The sequence below is a fragment of the Triturus cristatus genome, chromosome 3_2, assembly GCF_964204655.1.
Source record: "Triturus cristatus chromosome 3_2, aTriCri1.1, whole genome shotgun sequence".
In the NCBI taxonomy this organism is placed as follows: domain Eukaryota; kingdom Metazoa; phylum Chordata; class Amphibia; order Caudata; family Salamandridae; genus Triturus; species Triturus cristatus.
In genome coordinates, this window is record NC_140584.1 from 1,025,454,365 (window position 1) to 1,025,474,361 (window position 19,997).

General features: G+C 45.2%; 1 protein-coding gene across 2 annotated transcripts in view; it reads left to right on the forward strand.

The window, feature by feature from the left end:
* Positions 1 to 19,997, forward strand: part of LOC146859022 (nuclear envelope pore membrane protein POM 121-like) — an 80,901-nt gene that overhangs the window by 22,899 nt on the left and 38,005 nt on the right. For both annotated transcript variants that reach the window (XM_085649658.1, XM_085649659.1), the window contains exon 11: positions 339 to 1,934. In XM_085649658.1, coding sequence (XP_085505784.1) covers positions 339 to 1,934 — 1,596 coding nt within the window. The remainder of the gene's footprint in view (positions 1 to 338; positions 1,935 to 19,997) is intronic.

Consider the following 19,997-nt stretch of genomic DNA (forward strand, 5'->3'; position numbering starts at 1 on the left):
ACTAGTTTGTGAGGAACCTTTTTGTTCGATTTTCCAAAGATGCAGTGTGATCCTGTGGTGTGAGGGATACGTTTTAAGGGGTGGAAACAAAGTGGTACTCAACTCTGCATCTTAATCATTTAAAGGGAAGTGGAACAAACACAACCAGCAAGTGATATTTGTTTTTTTCCCCTCCCTGTAGTTAATGTTTCTATTTGCCATTTTTATTCCACCCCCACCTTCTAATTTGTTTGGGGTATTTTGGATTGGGTTTTACATTCGGTTGGTAAATTCTTTGGTGGTAATGCTTATGGGTCTAATGTTTGTCTGTTGCTCATTATCCTTTGTTCTTGTTACAGAACCAGCCATTGCTGCAATCCCAGCGCCTTCAAAATCTCCATCTGCGCCCATTATGTCTGTGGTTTCCAGTTCCTTCCCCAAAACTCAGTCTGAATCCAAACCTCTGGCTACTTGGAGCGTTTCTTCTAATTTTGGAGAGTTATCCTCTGGGACACAGTCTACTGCTACCTCTCAAGCTACTGTCTCTATTGGTATCCCAGCTGTCAGCAGTCCCTCTAGGAATACAGAACTACCTAAACCTTCTCCTCTGATGAGCCTCTTGCTGGAGAAGCCAAGTGAAGAGTCTGCAAGTGCTCCACAACCCATTGGCAGCACTAAAACGCACAGTTTCCAACCAGTATTTGGGACACTGCCAAAAGCTGATAACAACGTATCTTCATCTGCATGCACAATGGCTCCAAGTACTGCTACTTTCAAACCAATTTTCGGGAATCTAACAACTCCAGCCCCTGTTTCGGCTAGCTCTGGTGCTCCTTTCTCCTTCGGACAAAATATTGGTACTGCAGCCACTTCAGTTCAGACTGCAATTCCCACAGCTTCCAGCTCCATATTCGCAGAGCTTGCTAAAACTGCCCCTACCGTAACTGCTTCCTCCACAGCTGGTTCATTTGCAGACTCTGCTCCTAAACCATCGTTTGCTTTTGGACTTCCAGCCGCTGCTAATGTGCCCAGCAGCACTATCTCTACCACTGCAGTGCAGCCATTCCAGTTCACTGTTGCAGCTTCAAACACCACCACCACTACCACTGCAACAGGTGCTTTTGGGGCAAACTCCATATTTCAATTCAGCAAGCCAACTTCCTCCACTGTTACAGCCTCTGCAACATCTGCGCAACCAGTGGTGACCACCTTTGGCCAAGCCCCTTCTGTTAGTGCGCCAGTGGCAAGTGGCTTTGCCTTTGGTGGTGGTCCTGCCACTACATCCACCACTACAAACACTAGTCAGCCTGCCATCCCATTTGGTTCATCTGCCTCTTTCTTCAGTAGTGGATCATCTTCCTTCACTATGAACCCAAATCCTCCTTACACCTCTAGCCAAACAGCCCAGCCGTCAACAGCAACAACCAAGCCAGCTAGTATGCCTTTTGGTATTACTCCCACTCCTTTCAATTTTGGGTCATCTGCTCAACAGCCAGCTCAGCCAACATTTGCAGGTACAAATCAACCTGCTTTTGGGGCTAGTTCACAGACCTCCTTTGGTGCAGCCGGAAACACCCAGTTGTCATTTGGTAGTGCTAAGCCCGTTTTATCCTTGGGCCCATCCACCAGCACTCCAGCCGCTGGGTTTGGTTCTGGAATGCCTCAGACCACAAGTGGCTCCGTGTTTGGAAGTGCCACTCAAACTCAGTTTGGATTTACTGCATCGAGTCAGCCATGCAACACGACCTCTGGCTTTGGACTGGGGACACAGAGCACCAGTACAACTCCTGCAATGAGTGGGTTCAACTTTGGATCTGGACAAAGTGCAGCACCGACAAACACTTCTGCTTTTGGATCTTCTCCCATGGCTTCAAATGTGATGAGCACCCCAAACCACAACGCAACATTTGCATTTGGATCTACCAATACCAGTGAAAACAGGCTAACGTTTGGAGGTAAAAATAGGGAGAGCAAATGGGGTGTCTTTGGGCCGTATGCAGTGAATATCAGTAGTTACTTTGCATTTTGGTACATCTGGAGTCATTACATCACTGTAAGTACATCTGAGGTGCCTTTACTTCCAAGTACTAACCCATACATTAGTGTTAGGTTCAAATGTTTTAAAGTCTGCAAATGTAATGCTCCTGCTTGCCTACAGTCCATGGTCGGCAAGATGCAATTTTCTCAGGAACAATTTTAACCCATCCTCACGCCATACCACTTGCAAATCTAGGATCATGCAAACTATTTGATTTCTATGCTTCAGTTTCTATATTAGGTAGTGGTTGTAGAGCCTCTTGTGGTCTTATAGTATTACTTGACCCAATATATACTTTTCAATTCTTGACAAGGCTGCTTCCTGACCAACTCTTTGTCATTGTTCTTGCCCTGGTGCTTTAAACATCTCTGCACCCTGTAAGAACAGTTTGTAAATTTTATATTCAATCTACTTATGATTTTTCCTGCAACACTGATTGTTCTAATTTGGTAAGGGTCTTGCAAGACAGTGGTTATATATTGGGTTTAAGGGCTTAATGTCTGCTTGGAATCTTCACTATTCTAGCAGGTCTTACTGCACATAATGCTTGTAAATCTGTTTTTGAGGGATTCAGACATGTCTCCCAAATGTCTGTAACCTTCTCTTCAGACTTCAAAGCTCCTGCCTTGCTAACCGGATCAACATTTACATTTCATAAGATTGGTGTAGGAAGCTGGCTCTGTATATACTATACCAAATTGAGGTATAGTGTGCACAAACTCCAGTAGCACCCCAAAGGTCGGCAGAGGTAAAAGGCAGATAATACCTTGCTCTCTATTTGTGGTAGTGTGGGCGAGCAGCAAGGCTTTATCAGAGGGTACTGCTAAGCATTTATTGTACACCTTCAGGCAAGAAAAGGTGTCACACACTCAAACTGAACTCCGACCAATTGGTTTGTATAAAAATCTTATTTTATTACTAGAACAAAATTATAGGCAATATTGTACTCTCAAAGGCAAGGTATCACAAATATGCATTTGACATTGAATTGGCTTATGTTACAGCAGTCGAAATGACTTTATAATTACTTTTCTTACTCGGGTATCTCTAGATACCATATTGGTACATTTCCTAAGGGAAGGACGTTAATGCTTTTTATCATAGTGTGCAGTTTTGCAAGGTTACTCACAAGACCCTCTTAGCCGGGAAAGAACAAAAGTGAGTGTACGGTTCGTAAGAAGGATTCGGTTAGATGGGCACCTGGTTCGCACCGCCAGCAGCTCTGGCGAGTGGCTAACCTGTGGCCCCTGCACGCTGCACCCAAAGGGCTAAGCACAGCTGTAGGATTGGGGACTGCCGACTAGCAGGCCATCTGGCTGAAAGAACAAAAATCTCCTTGGGTCGAGGTTATCACTGAAGGGCCCAATGGCCAGCACAGACACTACAGCGGCACCGAGGCGGCCGGATGTTGGTTGCAGTCCAGTAAAAAGGGAATGGGCGGTACGTTTTGTGGGGGAATGGCGCCTCACAGGGGAGTTCACATAATATGTCAAACGTTCAAGTCCAACAGCGGTGCTGCAGAAGTGGAGTAAACCGCCCTTCTCTCAAACAAATTTAGCAAGATCTCCCAGCACACGCAAGTACAATCAATACAAATTATGTAATGTCAATGTAGACAGCCTTTGTGTTCTTATTTTTCTTTTAATTTTTGTCTTTTGTTCAGTTGGGTTCCTTAGCCAACACGTGTTTCGTTGTGATATGGGTACAATAATCCGCGACTTCTTCAGGGCTAAGAATTGTACAAAAAATAAACACTATAGCGAGAGCTTAAAATTCAAATCACCATGAATTGCCTCATAGGGACTTTTGTGATAACTTTTACTGTCTCATATTTAATTATAGTGAAATCATGTAGTGGAAACCCATATAGTCCCAATATTTGTGCAAAGAGTGCAATAAACACTGCCTATGTGATGGGAGCTAGGGCCTCTTAACATGAGAAAGGGGAAAGCAGCGTACCTAGATCTTCTTGGTGTAAAACCTGGTAGTAGAAGGATAATGAGCTAGTTTGGAAAACTCACCTAGGCACAAATTTCTTTTAAGTAGCATGTATTTGTATGTGTTTTTTTATTTAAAGTATATAGCTATGTTCAGCTGGGTTAATCAATGGGAGTGTATCCCTCCTGAGATTTGGTGAGACGTATCAACACCTGTGACACTATAGTGTGTGTATGTAAAGGGGATTTTATATATCTGAGACCACAGCGGTACCGGTTTGGTAGAGGTCTGAAAGAACTGGTGTATACCCATCTATTCCCAATGTCTTACTTGAGTTCAATGTTCTGTATGTTGCCAAATCCTCACTACTGTGGATGGACTCCTCCAGTCAAGCACTGGTCTCCTTCGAAAGCTTGGTGTTCGAAGCCTTTTCAGTGTAGCAGCATGTATCTTTCTGAATTCTCATGCAGTTCATTATTCCACCATCTAGTGGTTGGGTCTGAAATTCCCTCTTTTGAGTGGTCTTTGTTTAACATTTGATATCTACCCCAGAGCTCCCCCCCCCCCCCCCAACCTCCTAATGTCAGGCAAACTCCCCAGTAGCTCCCTCTTGATATTGGCGTAGGAGGATCATAATGCTATCAGCAATCCATCTGCCAGTGGGTGGAGAAAACCGAACAGACCACGCAGACTAAACAGTATGTTCCTCGAGTGAGAGCTAAACCAACAGTTACTACAATGAATCTTTAACAGGTAGGGAACACAACAAGTGGACCTGTTCATGACACAGAAGAATGCAAAATGCCAAGACTTTGCGTCCAGGTACCCAATTGCCTATTACCGCGGAATGCCCCATCAATAAAATAGTCAGGACAATTTGCATACTCTTGCACAGATTTCCCCATAATTCCCCTTGTAATAAAGCGGTTCAAGCGAGCAAACGTGACAGTCGTCCTCAGCACCTCAATGTGTCATACAGTCATGGTTCTCTGCTGTAGTGGAGCTACCACACAGAAATATTATGCTTCTATCAACATGACAGGACATCCTAACCATATGGATGGGCAGGGTCTTCCACCCAGAAATGAGGACGCTCAGCTTGGCATCATGGCTCCTGAGGAAATTGAATTTGGTCTCTTAGAACTGTTCAAAAGAACAGTGGAAGTGCTCAAAAAAAGCTAGAAGACTGACAAAACAATAGTGTTACTCAAGAAATGTATGCGGTTTAGAAGGTGCACCATGATAGAGATGGTGCATACGACACCTCTCTCCTGAGATGTTGCGCTTCTGCTGGACTTGGAACTCCCTCATGCCACACTTAAGGTACACTTAGCAACCATCCTTGCATAACACAAGGGGAGTAGAAGGAAGGAGTTATTTCCAAACACCAGTGGTTAAACGACGCAGAAAGTATAGCGCGGCCGCTCCCACCTCCACATAGAACCTTAATGTAGTACTTGCACACCTGATGAGGCCATCCTTTGATGCACAACTGATTGCATTTCCTAATTTGAAAGGCCGCCTTTCTATCTGCTGTGGGTGAGAATGCGAAAGACACACAAGTGATGGACAGAATGCAGAACAAATCAAAACCTTCAGCCCCAGTCAAGAGATCTGGGTTAAATCCATTGTTTTGTTCACCATGCCACACCAGTTTAAACCCAGCCATATGCAGATTAGTCTTGCCCAAGATCCTGATGGGAATAGTCCAGCCTAAACTGCCAAACTAGGTCCTCCCTGCACCGGAAACAAGCATCATAGGACAGTTTCGGGGTTTCGCCCCTCATCAGCTAGGCTTGCTTTAAGCCAGTGGCACAGTGAGTCTGGGACCAGTGTCTGGGCATACCCGGCACACTTAAAACGAGAAACAATGAGACCCGAGTGATGGACGGAATGCAGAACAAATCAAAACCAACATTCACCCCCAGTCAAAAGATCTGGGCTAAATCAGTCTTGTGTTTTTTTTTTTTGATGAGGGGTGATGCCTCGAAACCCGTTCCTAAGATGCTTGTTTCCGGTCCAGGGAGGACCTAGCTTGGCAGTTCAGCTAGACAGTTCCCATGCGGAACAGGGTCAAGACTCATTTACATATGGCTTGGTCTGAACTGGAAAGGTGTGGGGAGCCAAACTACTAAGGATTTAGGCCCAGATCTCTTCTGGGGTGAATGTTTGACATTGTGCAGCATTCTGTCAATTGTTGTTTTTGCGTTTCCTATCTGCTGTAACATCACTACACAAGGTGAGTATGCCACAGGCACTCACTGTGAAGGAACCATACGTCCAAATTCTCAAGGACAAAATAGTGGTGAACTTACCCGAAATTCCAGCCCAAGATTGTATCACACTTCCATGTTTACCAAACAATACAGCTACTAAATGTCTTCCAACATTTCAAGCAAAATGCACCCTACACATGCTGGATGTCAGAATGAGGATGTATTCATACAGGAAACCAAAACATCTGAAATACCAACCAGTACCTACTTTCACCCCAGCAACCAAGGGGCTACTAGTGAAACAAGTATTTACAATGCAATAGGACTCGCAAAAGGCATTGTCATTTACAATTCCAATAGATTAAACTCGTGAAAATGCGAGACCTGGTGCATTGCAAATGCTTGTTTTTTCCGTAACCCGATCTAAGGTCAACGTGGCCAGTTCGGGCCGAACCCCTTGGGCGCAATCAACATTTTAAATCTCAAATATCTTGCACTTCCCAACAGAGCATTCAGAGTCCCTTCATGCTAGTTGGTGTCCCTCAAGCGGACTTGCCAAAATGGATAGAACTGAAGAGAAAATAACAGCTATGTTGATATATTGAAGTCACATGTAAAGCTGGTGTAACGGGCCGTGCACTTCAATTGTTTGTGGACAGGCGCTTTATGTGATTTAAAAAAAAAAAAAAAAATACGAGACGTGGGTACTTTAGTGCCAGACTACTTTAAAGTCAGTTGCAGTGTAAACAAAGAGGCCAAGGATCGCATGAGCATCGCATTTGAACCATCCTCAGCGCCTGTAATGCCAGTCGTCCAATGTGATCAGGTTTGGACTTGGTTAAAGTAGGGCAATTTGGCAGTGCCAGCCGGGCTGAACAAGCAGATTAGTGTATGATCCGGTTTTATGGTCTAGTCTAGTGGGCCGTTTGTGTCCTTTTTTTATTTGTTTGTTTTCTCCGACAGTGCCACAAAAAACAAGTCATGACATGTCAGACATGCTGTGGCTGTCATCTGCTAAATACCACCTTGTATAGGCTTGGACGAAACAAGTAGGCATCCGTCACGGTCCGAAGGCAGCACAGAGACATGTCCGTGTCCAGATGGTGAAAGGGTCAAGTCATGCTTTTTTATGCACGGTGTCCAGGGTTGACATGACTTGGCATGCTGACAGGGAATTCCTATGTGTTTCTATTCGGAGCCAAGAATTGTTGAATAAAATTAAGAAACCGACCTTGAATCTGCTGCTACCTGGTAGGCCCCACTTTGGGTTTCTGGTTCCAGTTGGGCACCCACCTCACCTCAATGAAGCAGATGTCTCGACCCACCTTTTGTGCACATATATTATGATAATACTAGTGCTATGACCACTTGAACCCTTTCCCACTGATCGGAAAGGCACCCCACTGATCGGAAAGGCACATTCCACCGAGCCCCCAGGTGTGGGGTTTTTTTCTTGAATAGAAACAAACTTGGGTTGCCTCATAGACTAGCAGTCCAAGGGCTATGAAAGCCATTTTACAAGGAGTTGGCTAATCTCTGAAGGTATTTTTCCTGTCCGTTAAGCGGGTCGGCACCTTTGAGGCAGGCGGCAAGTCCCATCCAGCTATGAATGTAAAACCGCCCCTTCACCGTGCGTGGGTGGCTCCCGATAGGAAATCACCTGCGATTGGGCGGGCGCGGCCTTACACACCCGGACCCAGAGAGCGGGCGCCTAAGTCCGCTTGTTTGGAGTTTTGAAAAATCATTAACTTCAGTGAGAACCTTTTGTGCACTTTTAGACACCAAGATTAGCTCAGGCACTGTATCGGAATTTCTGGAGGAGCTGCTGTCCTCCAGGCACCTATACCAGATACGAGCACCTTGACTTGTCTCATATCACCTGGCGTGCCTGAGTCTCTGTAACCCAACAGGCCCTGAGCTGTTGTATGTGAGAGTCATCCTGGGCATGAGCGTGTGTCAGAGTTTCTATCACTGTGCGACCTAATAACCTGATTTGCTAAGGAATATTAAATACATTTACGGCGGGGCCACCCTCATTGAGGGAAGTCATGTGACGGGCCATTCGTTGATCGCGTGGAATCAAGCGGTTGCTTTATTTGAACAAGGCAGACATGATCACGATTCTCATTTATAGAGTCGTCCGGACGCCTCTGGGATTGCAAACATGAACATCAGCTTTGAAAATGACTTCACTGCGAAATAGCTTATCGCTCCATCCGTTCCCAGACAGTTTTTGTGCACACACACGCTGTTAGGGACAGGCCTAGCAATTTCCGCGTTCCTGTTTAAACAAACATCGATCTCTTGTCTTTATGGGGCCATGTGTTTCTAATTAGAAACACATGGCGCCATAAAGTTAAAGTGCTTTGCGACAGCAGCAAAGCAAGCGACCCAGTCCGGATCGGAGGGGAAAGGGTGTCCACCAAAAACCCTAATTTCCAATGGCAGGCCAACGTTTCGCATCAACTATGACGCCAGCCAATGAAAATGAGGGGTGGGGCTTAAATCCCTTTTCCTAAATCTCCTCTCTCAATTTCTCGCAAGCAGCGCATGCGCTGCAACGCAGGCGAGACCTAAAAAGGAACTAGCGAAAGATGGCTAGTCCAGGCAATACAAAGATGCCTCACAACAGCAGGAGTGACAATTGAGTTCAGGCTAAAGGTGTGCTCTACAAGTAAGAATGGCGCCAAGCCCTACTTAGCCAGTCAACTCGATCTACATGGTGACCCATACACACCTTCAGGGAACACTACTGTGTGGATATACAAGGAAGAGCAAGTGTTACAAATTATTTAACCACCTGTTTGCATAGACTTCCTCTTTCTCTACCCATCCTCCTGCAGAGCAAGGCACTACTGCTACATAATAAACGCACGGTGTGTATCCACATAGATTCACGCTGCAAAATTAAATGGTTAGTTACCTGTTGGAGTATTTTTGCAGCTTGAAGACTTTCTGGATTCTCATGCACCTTGAGATCCGCACAGATGAGGAGCTGCCCTCTACGAACCCCTGATTGACATTTGACCCTCCCACCTCTGCCACAAAACAGTTGTGGTCGTTTGCAATTAGGAGGACAGGACACATTTTTTTTTTATTTCTTTTTAAATCAAAGGAAGCTATACACACAAGGATGCCTGAGAAGAGAATCTAAACATGACTATCATGCAAGGGAGCTTCCTGGCTGTACGTCTGACGTCGTAAGACCAATCGCCAAATGGTCAATGCCCAACCCGAAGAGAGAAAAGTGGCCATTCTAGACCGAACCATTCGATGTAAATGGCGGGTAAAACTCGCATCATGAAAGGCTTCAGGTTGCTAACTTACTCCTACTGGTAGGGACATATTTTGTTATCTGTTCAGTAGAGACTTCCTCACTAGCATACAGGGTTTCATAAAACTTGATGGACTATATTGATTTATACCTTGCCCAGCTTTGTTTCAGATGCCTGGGATACTCTCACAAGCTGTTTTGGCTTTAAATTTACAGACTAGTATTTTCCCAGCTCTATTGTTGCTGTCATAAAGATGTTCTTTTGTGTTCAGAACCTGGTGTTCTGCTTTATTAGTATTGAAGGCCTTTGCCAGTGTTGAAGGGATGTTTGTAATGGGAATGGATATGGCTTTGGTGTTGACACTTTTGTCTGAAATTAATAAGTTCCTATCTGGCTCTCCCTTTGTGATCTGTCTTTTATGCTGTCCATCACAATATTTAATAACTGTCTTTAGTGGTGTTTAATTATATCATCTGTAGCTTTACTGAGAAATGTATTTGCTTCTTGAATGTGGACTGCACCTTTCTAATTGCAAAAGCTTGTAGTCTTCCTTCAGCTCTACTGCACTATTTCACCACTTCTCGCTGAACCATCCCCTCCCCACAAAAAAAGTTGGGGCCCGAACAATTTACTGTCTAGGAAACTAATGGGATTTCAGTCTGTGACGATCCTTGATGAAATGTTGCCTGCAGAAGACAACTCTCCCTTTTTAAAAAGTAAATTTGGTTTAAGTTGGCCTGCTGCCTGGTCGCAGAGTATAAACCAGTGACGTTCATGCAAAGCAGTCTGTCTGACCCACCGTCCTGTAAGAATTTTCTGAAACCTCAAACTCTACTCCTACAATTTATGAATTGAACTTTGGGCATTTTGGTGTACCCAGACATTGAATGATCCTTTTAGCATTTTATGGGAGGCCCACATTGTACCTTCCTCTAAGTGTAACAAAACCTCCCTTTCTGCCACCACCGACCTAGCTATATAAATTGCGTTGCCACAGGAACTAGAATCCCAGTATTCTGGGGGCTGTTTGAAGTTACTTAAAGGGCACCCTTTCCCTCCAGGGATTCAAACTGGCCATTGGTCCCACTATATTTACCTTTAGGGGTATGCTTTTTTCTGAAAGTGTCGCTATAGGTGGGGATCTCCATATTACATCTTGCCAAATAGTACGTATAGTTCAAGTGGAGGCATCTTTTGTCTTCCCTTCTGATGTAGTGGTTATATTTGGCAGTGAAGTTGAGGCTTAGTTTATTCAGCAATGTGCTTTTTCTCAATGGTGGCTGATCTGTGTTTTCAGCAGCCTTTCGCTTTTTGTGAAGCTCTTACACCTGCTACATCTATAGTAAGTGATTCTACCATTCAAAGATTAGGTGACATAGATGGCCCCCTCCTGAAGGTGATGTATTTTGCATAAAATCTGAAACTGGGAAAAATTGTCTTTTCTGTTGCCTTAGAGGAGTAATCTTGGATTAGCTTGATGGTGCCCTTCGTATCTAATAGTTCTAGTATGTCTTGCAGATATAATTTCTTATATTTTTGGTGGGGGAAAAGTGCACTTCTCTAAGGGTGTCTGGTGCTCGGGAAGATGTATTCAGGGATCTGCGCACTAACTGCAATAGTCCACTTAGTTCAGAGCAACCTCGAGTAGCCCAGATATCCAGCTTAATCCAGCATTGGTGATAATCAAATGGAAGCCTCCTTGCTCACAAGACCAAGGCTGCAATGCACCATAAGGCACTGACCACCCTTGGTTTGCTTTTGAAGATTCTTCCCAGCGGCACAACACAAGCATCCCAAGAACCAGTAAGGAGTCTAGTGTCTGACATATGTTAAATAATTTAGGGAGTTCTCCATCCTTGATAGGCTCTTCACACTTTGTAGCGCCTATAGCACTGCAGTTTGGGGGTCAGTGTGGTCTTGGGGCCCCTTTTACTGCTGTTTGCTGCTGCTTGCTGACGGGTGCAGACTAAAAGGCTACAGCAGTAATATCGGGACCAATGCAAGCAAGGAGCAGCCCCTGGGGAAATTGGTCCTGTTTATGTAGAACTTTTTTAGCACCACTTCACTGCATGGACAACCAAAAGGGCAGTAACAGCTAGCTCCCTTTGGGCTCACCTTAGTCCGTCACACCACAGCACCTTTATTGGGCTCTGGCATCCCACCAAATCTTTTCAGACCATGCGAGCCTAGTCTTGCTGGTGAGCCCGCTATTTTCTCTGTTTCAAAGTCTTCCCTTGAACGCCTGCACCACAACTCTGTTCATACTCTGGCCCAGTCAAGTTAGTTTCGATATTGATGCCACCTCCTTTGCTGTAGCGTGGGGAGCCACCGCTCCTCCACGTCACATTTATTTTCTGACGTCCAGGTGACATGCAGCTATACCTGGGAAGCTGATGTGACCCAGGACAGCAGTTTGTTAAAGTCAGTGTGAAATGGAGCTTGGTGGATGTGCGTTATCCTATGTGGGTTGGAGGTCAGCGCAGAGCATGGGAAACTCTGCCCTACTCGGCTGCCTTTCGTGTACATGTCCAAAGTGTATTTACATTTTAAAAAGTAATCCTATTTTTCACAATTGAAGTATTACATTTTTATTAAAAAACACTACTTAAAATACATTTTTCTTTTATATAATATGAGCTTACAATCCTGGAGTCCTAAACTCCTTACTACTACAAATGCCCTTAAAAAAAAAACAATTAAGGTTTATGTCCTAGCAAACATGAATATTACAGGAGTAATGTACCAAGTGTGTAGGTCTGTAGCAGTTTTGACTGCTCTTACTGAACTGCCCAGTGCATAACTGTACACAATATGCTTACATTCAGGAGAACAGTCTATTCAAGAATACTGAACTGAAACATAGGCATGCAATAACAAAGCAAGGTAGCACATCATGGGAGATAGCTGAGTATTGTCATGAGGGATATGCCAGCCAACAGGGATGGGGAAACATCTACAAACTGTCACCGAGGTGATGATTCAATTGAGCAGCACATTAAATTGTCCGGTGGAAGTGGTTTGGGGTGCATGGCTTGCTAGTCCGTTTTTAGTGTTGTCCTAGACCTGACCATGTCTAAAAAATATTTTGAGTGTCTGTGACCCAGAGTGTACTGGTAAATTTCCTTAGAAGAGAGCTTGTTTGATAGAGGAAGTAATTGCCCTGCATCATCAGTGGGTAATCTTGCAGGATCAATTCCCATGCCTGTGCATGGTCTGGGCTACATCTACCTTGCTGCATTTCCCATTTCAGTAAAAGTCCTCGCATTCAGCCCATCTAGTACACTCCCCTCTGCACACCTTGAGTTTAGAGAGATTTCCAGATTATTGATATCTGCCGTTGGGCAAGAATAAAGGCCAGATATGTTAATCTAGTAGTTGTTGAGTTGGCTTTAGGTTTAGGCAGCATCCTCAACAGACTACCATGGTCTTACTGATAGTTCGAGGCTTGTCAGTAGATATATTTGCTTTGCCTACTCCTGCGATCGAGTGTTGGATCCGGATGTGTGTCTTTGAAGAAGTCTTTGAAATCATGAGGTACAGTAACTCCTCTTGACGATAATGTGCATGGGCATCAACTCCATTTTTAGATTTTCTTTCCGCCTTCGGATGTTTATGCCTGCACTCTGGTTTGACACCATCACAGTGCTGTCTTCGATTTGCTCGCTACCTTCACTTGATTTGTCTTCGATTGAGTTTCCAATTTCTCTTGTGTATCCTATTTCAGTCTAGCTGAGTTTGTCTCTACTGCAGCCAATTCAAGGCCTCTTTGGGCCTCCTTCAGTCTCCATGACGTCTCTCAAGAATGCCTTGCTGGTGATAGAACGGATGATGTTTCATTATTGTCCTTGCTGCCACGTGAAGTACCCTCGGACCGACTTGCATCAGCACTTCAATCTTTGTCTCTTACTGGAACACAGCAATGCCTGCTGCTCCATGTAAACTCTTTGAGACCGGTGCCCACGTCTGCTCTAGATGTCACGAAGAAGCATAGAACACACTTCGGACCTTTGCGGTCATGGTGATGTTGAGTTAGAAGAACACCCTCAACCATTGACTGCAGAGGAAGAGGCTTTTTCCATCAAGGGCAGCTCCAGATCCGACCTTGAGGTCGACCTGGAAATGGAGAACATAACACCTGTTCAACTGTCCTGTGAGTACAGTATCCCCTCCCCACCTTTACAATCAGCCTATGGCTAAAAGTATTTCGGCCAGTCTCACACTATACAGAGGCTCTCAGTCCAACACTGCCTTCCGGCCATGGTCTGCACCAAGCAACTGCTTCGGACGGCCCACCTTGCGGCTATGCGCCGAAAAAGCAAGCTAAGCCGAACCTTTCGGCATCGACCACATGTGGCTCGGACTGCCTACTCGACCTTCTGTGCTGAACCGAAATCCAGCATCTACTTCCTCTGCTTTGACTAAGAGCAGAGCTTCGATGCCAATCAATTTCAGATTCGAACATTTCGAAACCAGATTCCAGCCAGCCAATTGTCTATCGATTGCAAGGACGACTCCGCTCCAGGCAAAAACAAATGGTTATCCAGCCTCGGTTGTACCGGTCTAATCCTGGCTCACCCTTGGGCAGTGGCTCATCCACCAACCAAAAGCCAGTTTTTTTCAAGAGGCTCTGAACACTCCAGTTCCTGTTAAGATTCGCTAGAAATCCGACAAGACCATCATTCCTTTACCTCTTGCTGCACCACCACCTATGCCAACTTCACCCTCCCCACCTCATTCTACAGGGGAACCACTTGACATTTCACCTAGAGCCTCCAGTTTCTCACAGCAGGACATGGTGGGGGGGGACAGGGCTTTTTGCACTTCTCCACTTAACGGCCCCTGGCATACCTATAATATAGACCTTCCGGGGGACAAAGACCCTGATCTCTATCCTGCTCGATCTTCACCTCCTGGTGACTCCACTTCATACCAGGAGCTTATACAAAGAGTTGCCTCTTTCCATCAAGTTGAGCTTCATAAGGAGCCCTAAGATTCCCTGTTCAAAACCCTCTTCCACTCACAGGCCCACACAATACCACCCAATGCTCAAGGACATGCTTGTGCATACTGAAGACCTTTATGAAGACCCTAATCCGGATAGTCACCACACCCAGGGTGGTCAAATAGTATAAGCCCTCCCCATCTATGGCCGGGGTTAACTTCCACCAGCCTCCTTAATCATAACTACTGCCCCAAAGCGAGCAAACTCCCAGGCCATCAGAGCAGCCCTGCAACCCGATAAAGAAAGTAAAAATTGATGCGGCGGCAAAAAGGGTTGCTGCACAATCGGCCAGCCATCTGCGTATTGCCAGCTGTATAGACCTTCTTGCAGGGTACGATAGTGCCCATTGTGACAGGATGGAGAACCTTCTCTAATACCGCCCATAGGATCACAAAAACATTGGATAAGATATTTTTTCTTTTTAAAAGACACTGACCGCAAAAGCAGTGGTCGGGGGATGCTCCTCTACAAACACCTGCTTCCGGTGGCTCTTTTCACTGCCCCACCTACCAAGGAGGTTCCAAAACAACCTCTTCTGACACCTTCACCTCTTACCAAAGCATCTAGGGACGACTACCTCCCCCATGGGTTACTTCAGCGGATTCTATAGTGGAAAAAATTCAAGAGGTAGAGGCAAGAGTAGTTTTCCACAAAAGGAGCTACACCTACCACCAAACAATGACTTCCCTCTATTACCTGCTGACCATATAACACCAGTCGAAGGACGGTCACACAACTTTCTACCATCATGGCAAACCGTCACATCAGAGCAGTAGGATCTTGGGCATCATCAGATGGCTTTGATCTGGAGCTCATTACTGCACCTCCCCACATTCCACCTTGCAAATACAGGCTATCCCTGGATCATTACACTGCTCAAACAGGAGGTCTAAGCTCTCCTCCTCATAGGAGCGAAGAGTCCATCCCGCTACATCACTGCGGTACAGGAGTGTACTTTCTATACTTCCTAACACCTGTAAAGGACGGCACCTTATGGCCAATTCTAGACCTCAGACCCCTAAATGAATACATCCTGTCATGGCACTTTAACATGGTGACCCTAAAGGTCTCCAGCAGGATGGAAATAGGTGTCCTTTAGCTCTAGTGCAGCCATGAATTCAAATACACTACACCCAGAACATCGCGGATATCTCAAAATTGATAGGGTTTTCCACCCACTACAAAACTAAGTTTTCCCTTTCTGGATGAGTACTGCACCTTGGGTATTCACCATGTGACTTGCAATGATAGCTGCACACGTATGCAGACAGTCAGCATATTCCCATATCTGGACAATTGGCTCACAAAAGCCAGCACTCGACAGTGTCAAATACGGAGTCTGGTCACAATAGATCTGCTCCATCTCTTAGGGTTCACCATCAATTCCACCAAGTCCCACCTTCAACCCCTACAGGTTCAAGCTTACATAGGGGCTTACGTAAACCCTCAAATACGCCTTGCCTATGAGTATCGCAAGAATCCAATATTACCAGGTGTTACTACCCCTGTTTTCACTTAAACATCCACTGGACGCATCACTCACTCGGTGGGGTGCACACTTAAAGAATCTCATTACAGGGCCTGTGGGAAACCAACTCCCTAGAGCTTCTAGCTGTTAACCTAGCACTAAAAGCTTTCCTACCTCACCAGATTGTCTGTTCGGACTAGAACATAGTTGCCAATGACCGCATGTACTACCTATAGAATTATTTTGTGGGGGGAGGAGGTGGAGGACTTGTTCTCCTCAACTGTCTCGCCTATCTCACACCATTTGGCGCTAGGCTCTCTGTCACAGCATCCACCTGTTGGCGGGATACCTTCCAGGAAAAAATAACTACTTTGCTGACCTCTTCAAGATGCAGCAGCAAGTTCACGAGTGGGAGCTCAACCTGCAAGTCCTCCTCTGATACTTCTGCAAATGGAGGTTACCTGAAATAGATTTGTTCGCAACCGGGGACGTCAAATGCCCAGACTCTGCCTCCAGTTTCCCACACCCACAGGCCAACGGCAGGGCACTATGGACGAATTGGTCATGGAAATGTGCCAACTTTTTCCTCCCCTTCCATTTCTGGTTTGGATGCTCTGGCAAACGTCTCTAACATGAATACTAGTACCTCCCAAATGGGTTCGCCAGCCCTGGTTCACAACTTTACTGGACCTCTCCGTAGGCTGAACCTTCTCACTCGGAGCCTCAGAAATCTGGCATCCAAATACCAAATCTCTCAACCTAGAAATCTAGTTACTTAGGTAATGAATTCAGATAGCTCAATCTCCTACCTGAGTGCATGACCATTCTCAAGGAAGCCCGTAGACCTACCATTCAAGCATGTGTGCCATGCCTACAACCCACTGCCCTGTCATAGGTCAGCCCCCCCTCCTAGCCGGGTGCACTATACCAGTTGTGAGGGTACAGGTGCATGAGCCTTGTACCCCTACAGTGTCTAGACCAATTCCTAGACATTGTAAGTGCAGTAATGCCATTAAGAGTTTATGGTGCTGGGAGTTTGTCATTACGAACTCCACAGCGCCATAATGGCTTTGCTGAAAACTGGGAAATTTGGTATCAAACTTCTCAGCACATTGTGGGATTTAATGAAAAAGGCACTCTGAGGGCACCTTCAAGATATGCCCCCTGAAAAACGACCAGCCTCTGGTGGGTTCTCTGCCTGGTACACACCAGTCTGACACCACAAGACATGTTTCTGGATCCCTGGGGTGGGAGCCTTGGCTCCCTGAGCCCGGAAACTAAGCCTTTCCTGGGCGAGGTCACACCTCTCTTAGGCAAGGAAGAGCCATCTGTGGCAGGGGAGCTCATGCATTTACTCTAGTACTTTGAATAGGGATATATTTTTTTCAGTGAATTATGGAACCAAAGATGTGATGTTGTTGGGCATTGGGGACCTGTTGGGTGTACTGGATATAGACAACAGTTAGGGAGTCAATATAGTCTGAAATGTTTGTAATGATTCAGAGTGCATTGAAAGGCATAGGTTTGTGTGTTCCTAACTAAATGACCACATACACCATTAATAAAGACTTCTTCAAAACATGCACCTTCCTTCTCACTCCTGAAGAATGTAATCTTTTACATACCAGTTCCTGAATTAATTATGAATGTATCGCACCCAAATCCGGAAGCTTTATTTTTTATTAATACAATGCCTAAACCTCTTCGCCCTCATTACTCAAGAGGGTTCACCTTTTACTATCTGTTCTTACCAAGCCTAGGAATGTCTTACTCTGTTCCTAAACAAAATCCACCATTGATGAATAGTCTTTCCAAATCGGGGAACCTACCACAAGCTCCACGCTTGATAAATATAACTTTAGGCCTAGGTGTGAAATTCTGGTCAGTTTGAGTTTTCCCCACTGTGTAGCTGTGAAAAGCGGTTTTCCTTGCTTCCAACGTTAAGTAGGCGAGCGAGGAAAATCTGACTCCAGACCACTTCACGGCAAGATTTCTTAACGCGGCTGGTCGCGCATGGCCACGACCGCTCACGTTGAGAAACCTTCCGTTCATGTTGAGGCGGCTGTCAATTGAGTAGAACATTTACTCGAGCGACAGATAGAAGCAGCAACCTCTTGCGCTGCGTGTGGTGGCAAACACGCTGATTTTCCAGCGCGGGTCTAAAACCCAGCACACAAGTCTCAACCTAATGCAATCCGCCGCTTGCGGAACTCCATGTAACATGGTGGAGTTTTTTGTCACTTCGCGGCGTTCTACGTAACAGAACTCGACACAGGCCTATATAATTTCCAAACCTAGGACCCTCCAATACATCTAAATGATTCACAATTGCTAATCATTCCCTCCTTCCCCAAAAAGCTTGAAGTTTCTAACCCCCACCAGAATCCTTAAGGTTAATCTTGGACTATCCATCTCAAAGCAACAAACCTACAACCCCGTTCCTGAAGAGAATTTACTCTGATAAATACCTATACCAACTCTTGAAGAGGATCTACCATTCATTAATACTCACAAACTAGGGGAAATCCCACCCAGTCTCCAAAGAGGAGCCCTCCATTGATGGGTATCATTCCGAGGCCGAACGACCACCTGCCCCAACACAATTCCTGAAGAGGATACACCATTAATGAATATCCCTCCCAATCAAATAGCCCCTCTTCCTGAAGAGCATCCCTTTGGATGTAGACAGGTCCCATCTCACCTAGAGAGACCCATCATTATCAAACATTTCCCAAAGCTGGAACCTCTCATTCTTCTCCTGAACAGAATTAATCATCCAGAGTATGTCCTCAACCAAGAAATCTCCCACCCAAGGTCCAGACAAACCATAAAAATGGGCTGCTTCCAAACAAAAGAACCTCCCAATCGACCACTGGAACAGATTTTCCATTCAAGAAAATTACCATTTTGTACATTCTAAACATTGCACCCAATATCAGGCAGAAGATCTACATTCAATTACGACTGTTTCCAAACTTAGACACCAGTGGATCCACAATTAAGACCTCATTTACAAAACCATCTCGACAAACCCTGAAGTGCATGCAACTTTGGCAGAGACCTTTCACCATCCTTGAAACCTTCCATTTATATGTGCATCTTCTGGTTTTCTGTCTAGTGCTCTATGCTGTCTTTAATGTGCTTCAGAGATCAGTATGTTGCTTTGGAAGCAAATGGGGGCATGGTCGGGGCAGAAGTCTGCCATGCTGGTTAGAAGCTTGACTGGTCTTCACCTTCCTGTTGTGTACAGATGTTAGTGTTGGTTAAGTCTTGTCGAGGAGGTAGAAATGGTCTTCTGCATTCTAAGTACGTGTCTGGTGCAATCCATTGTGAACAAGGGACAGTCTTGTATCTGACAGGCTTTTGGATGTTTATGCAGGCAAGAGCTGTTTGCGCCACAGGCAAGTTGCCTACAGTGAGCAAATGGGTAGTTTGGAAGTAGTGAGTCTTGCTACCTTCGTGGAATCTCAGGATGTCTTCTTTGAGTCAGGCTAATGGTCCAGGTGGTTTGGCATTAGGAATGCATGTATCCCTGATACTCTTCACATACAGGTACTGCATGGACTTCAGTGTTACCCTACTGAATTCAGTACTGCTGTTGCCCGCGTACATCCCGTAACCTGGAGTGCCAGGTCCGTGGGTTCTGCACATGTTACTGTTCAGTTGTGATACACAAGCACTGCAGGCTGTCTAGTTTTCCTTTTTAGCTTATTTAATACTACATTTCCAGTGGTTCTTTAAAGTGTGTGTGTGTGTCTATATGTATATTCACTGAAAAAACCATAGGTTTCACACATGTTATAGTTAGCTGGACATTTTACTGATAAACCAATGAAATTCCCCCGTTATAGTTACTGTAGGCAACTATAACTCACGCGACCGTAATCCTCTGCTGATGCTAATACTGTATTTAGATACTTATTTGCCCATGTCTTCTTCCATTAAATTTTAGCTATACATATATTACAAATATTTTTTTTCCATAAAGACACATATGTCATCAGCAGAGGATTACGGTCGCGTGAGTTATAGTTGCCTACAGTAACTATAACGGGGGAATTTCATTGGTTTTTTATCAGTA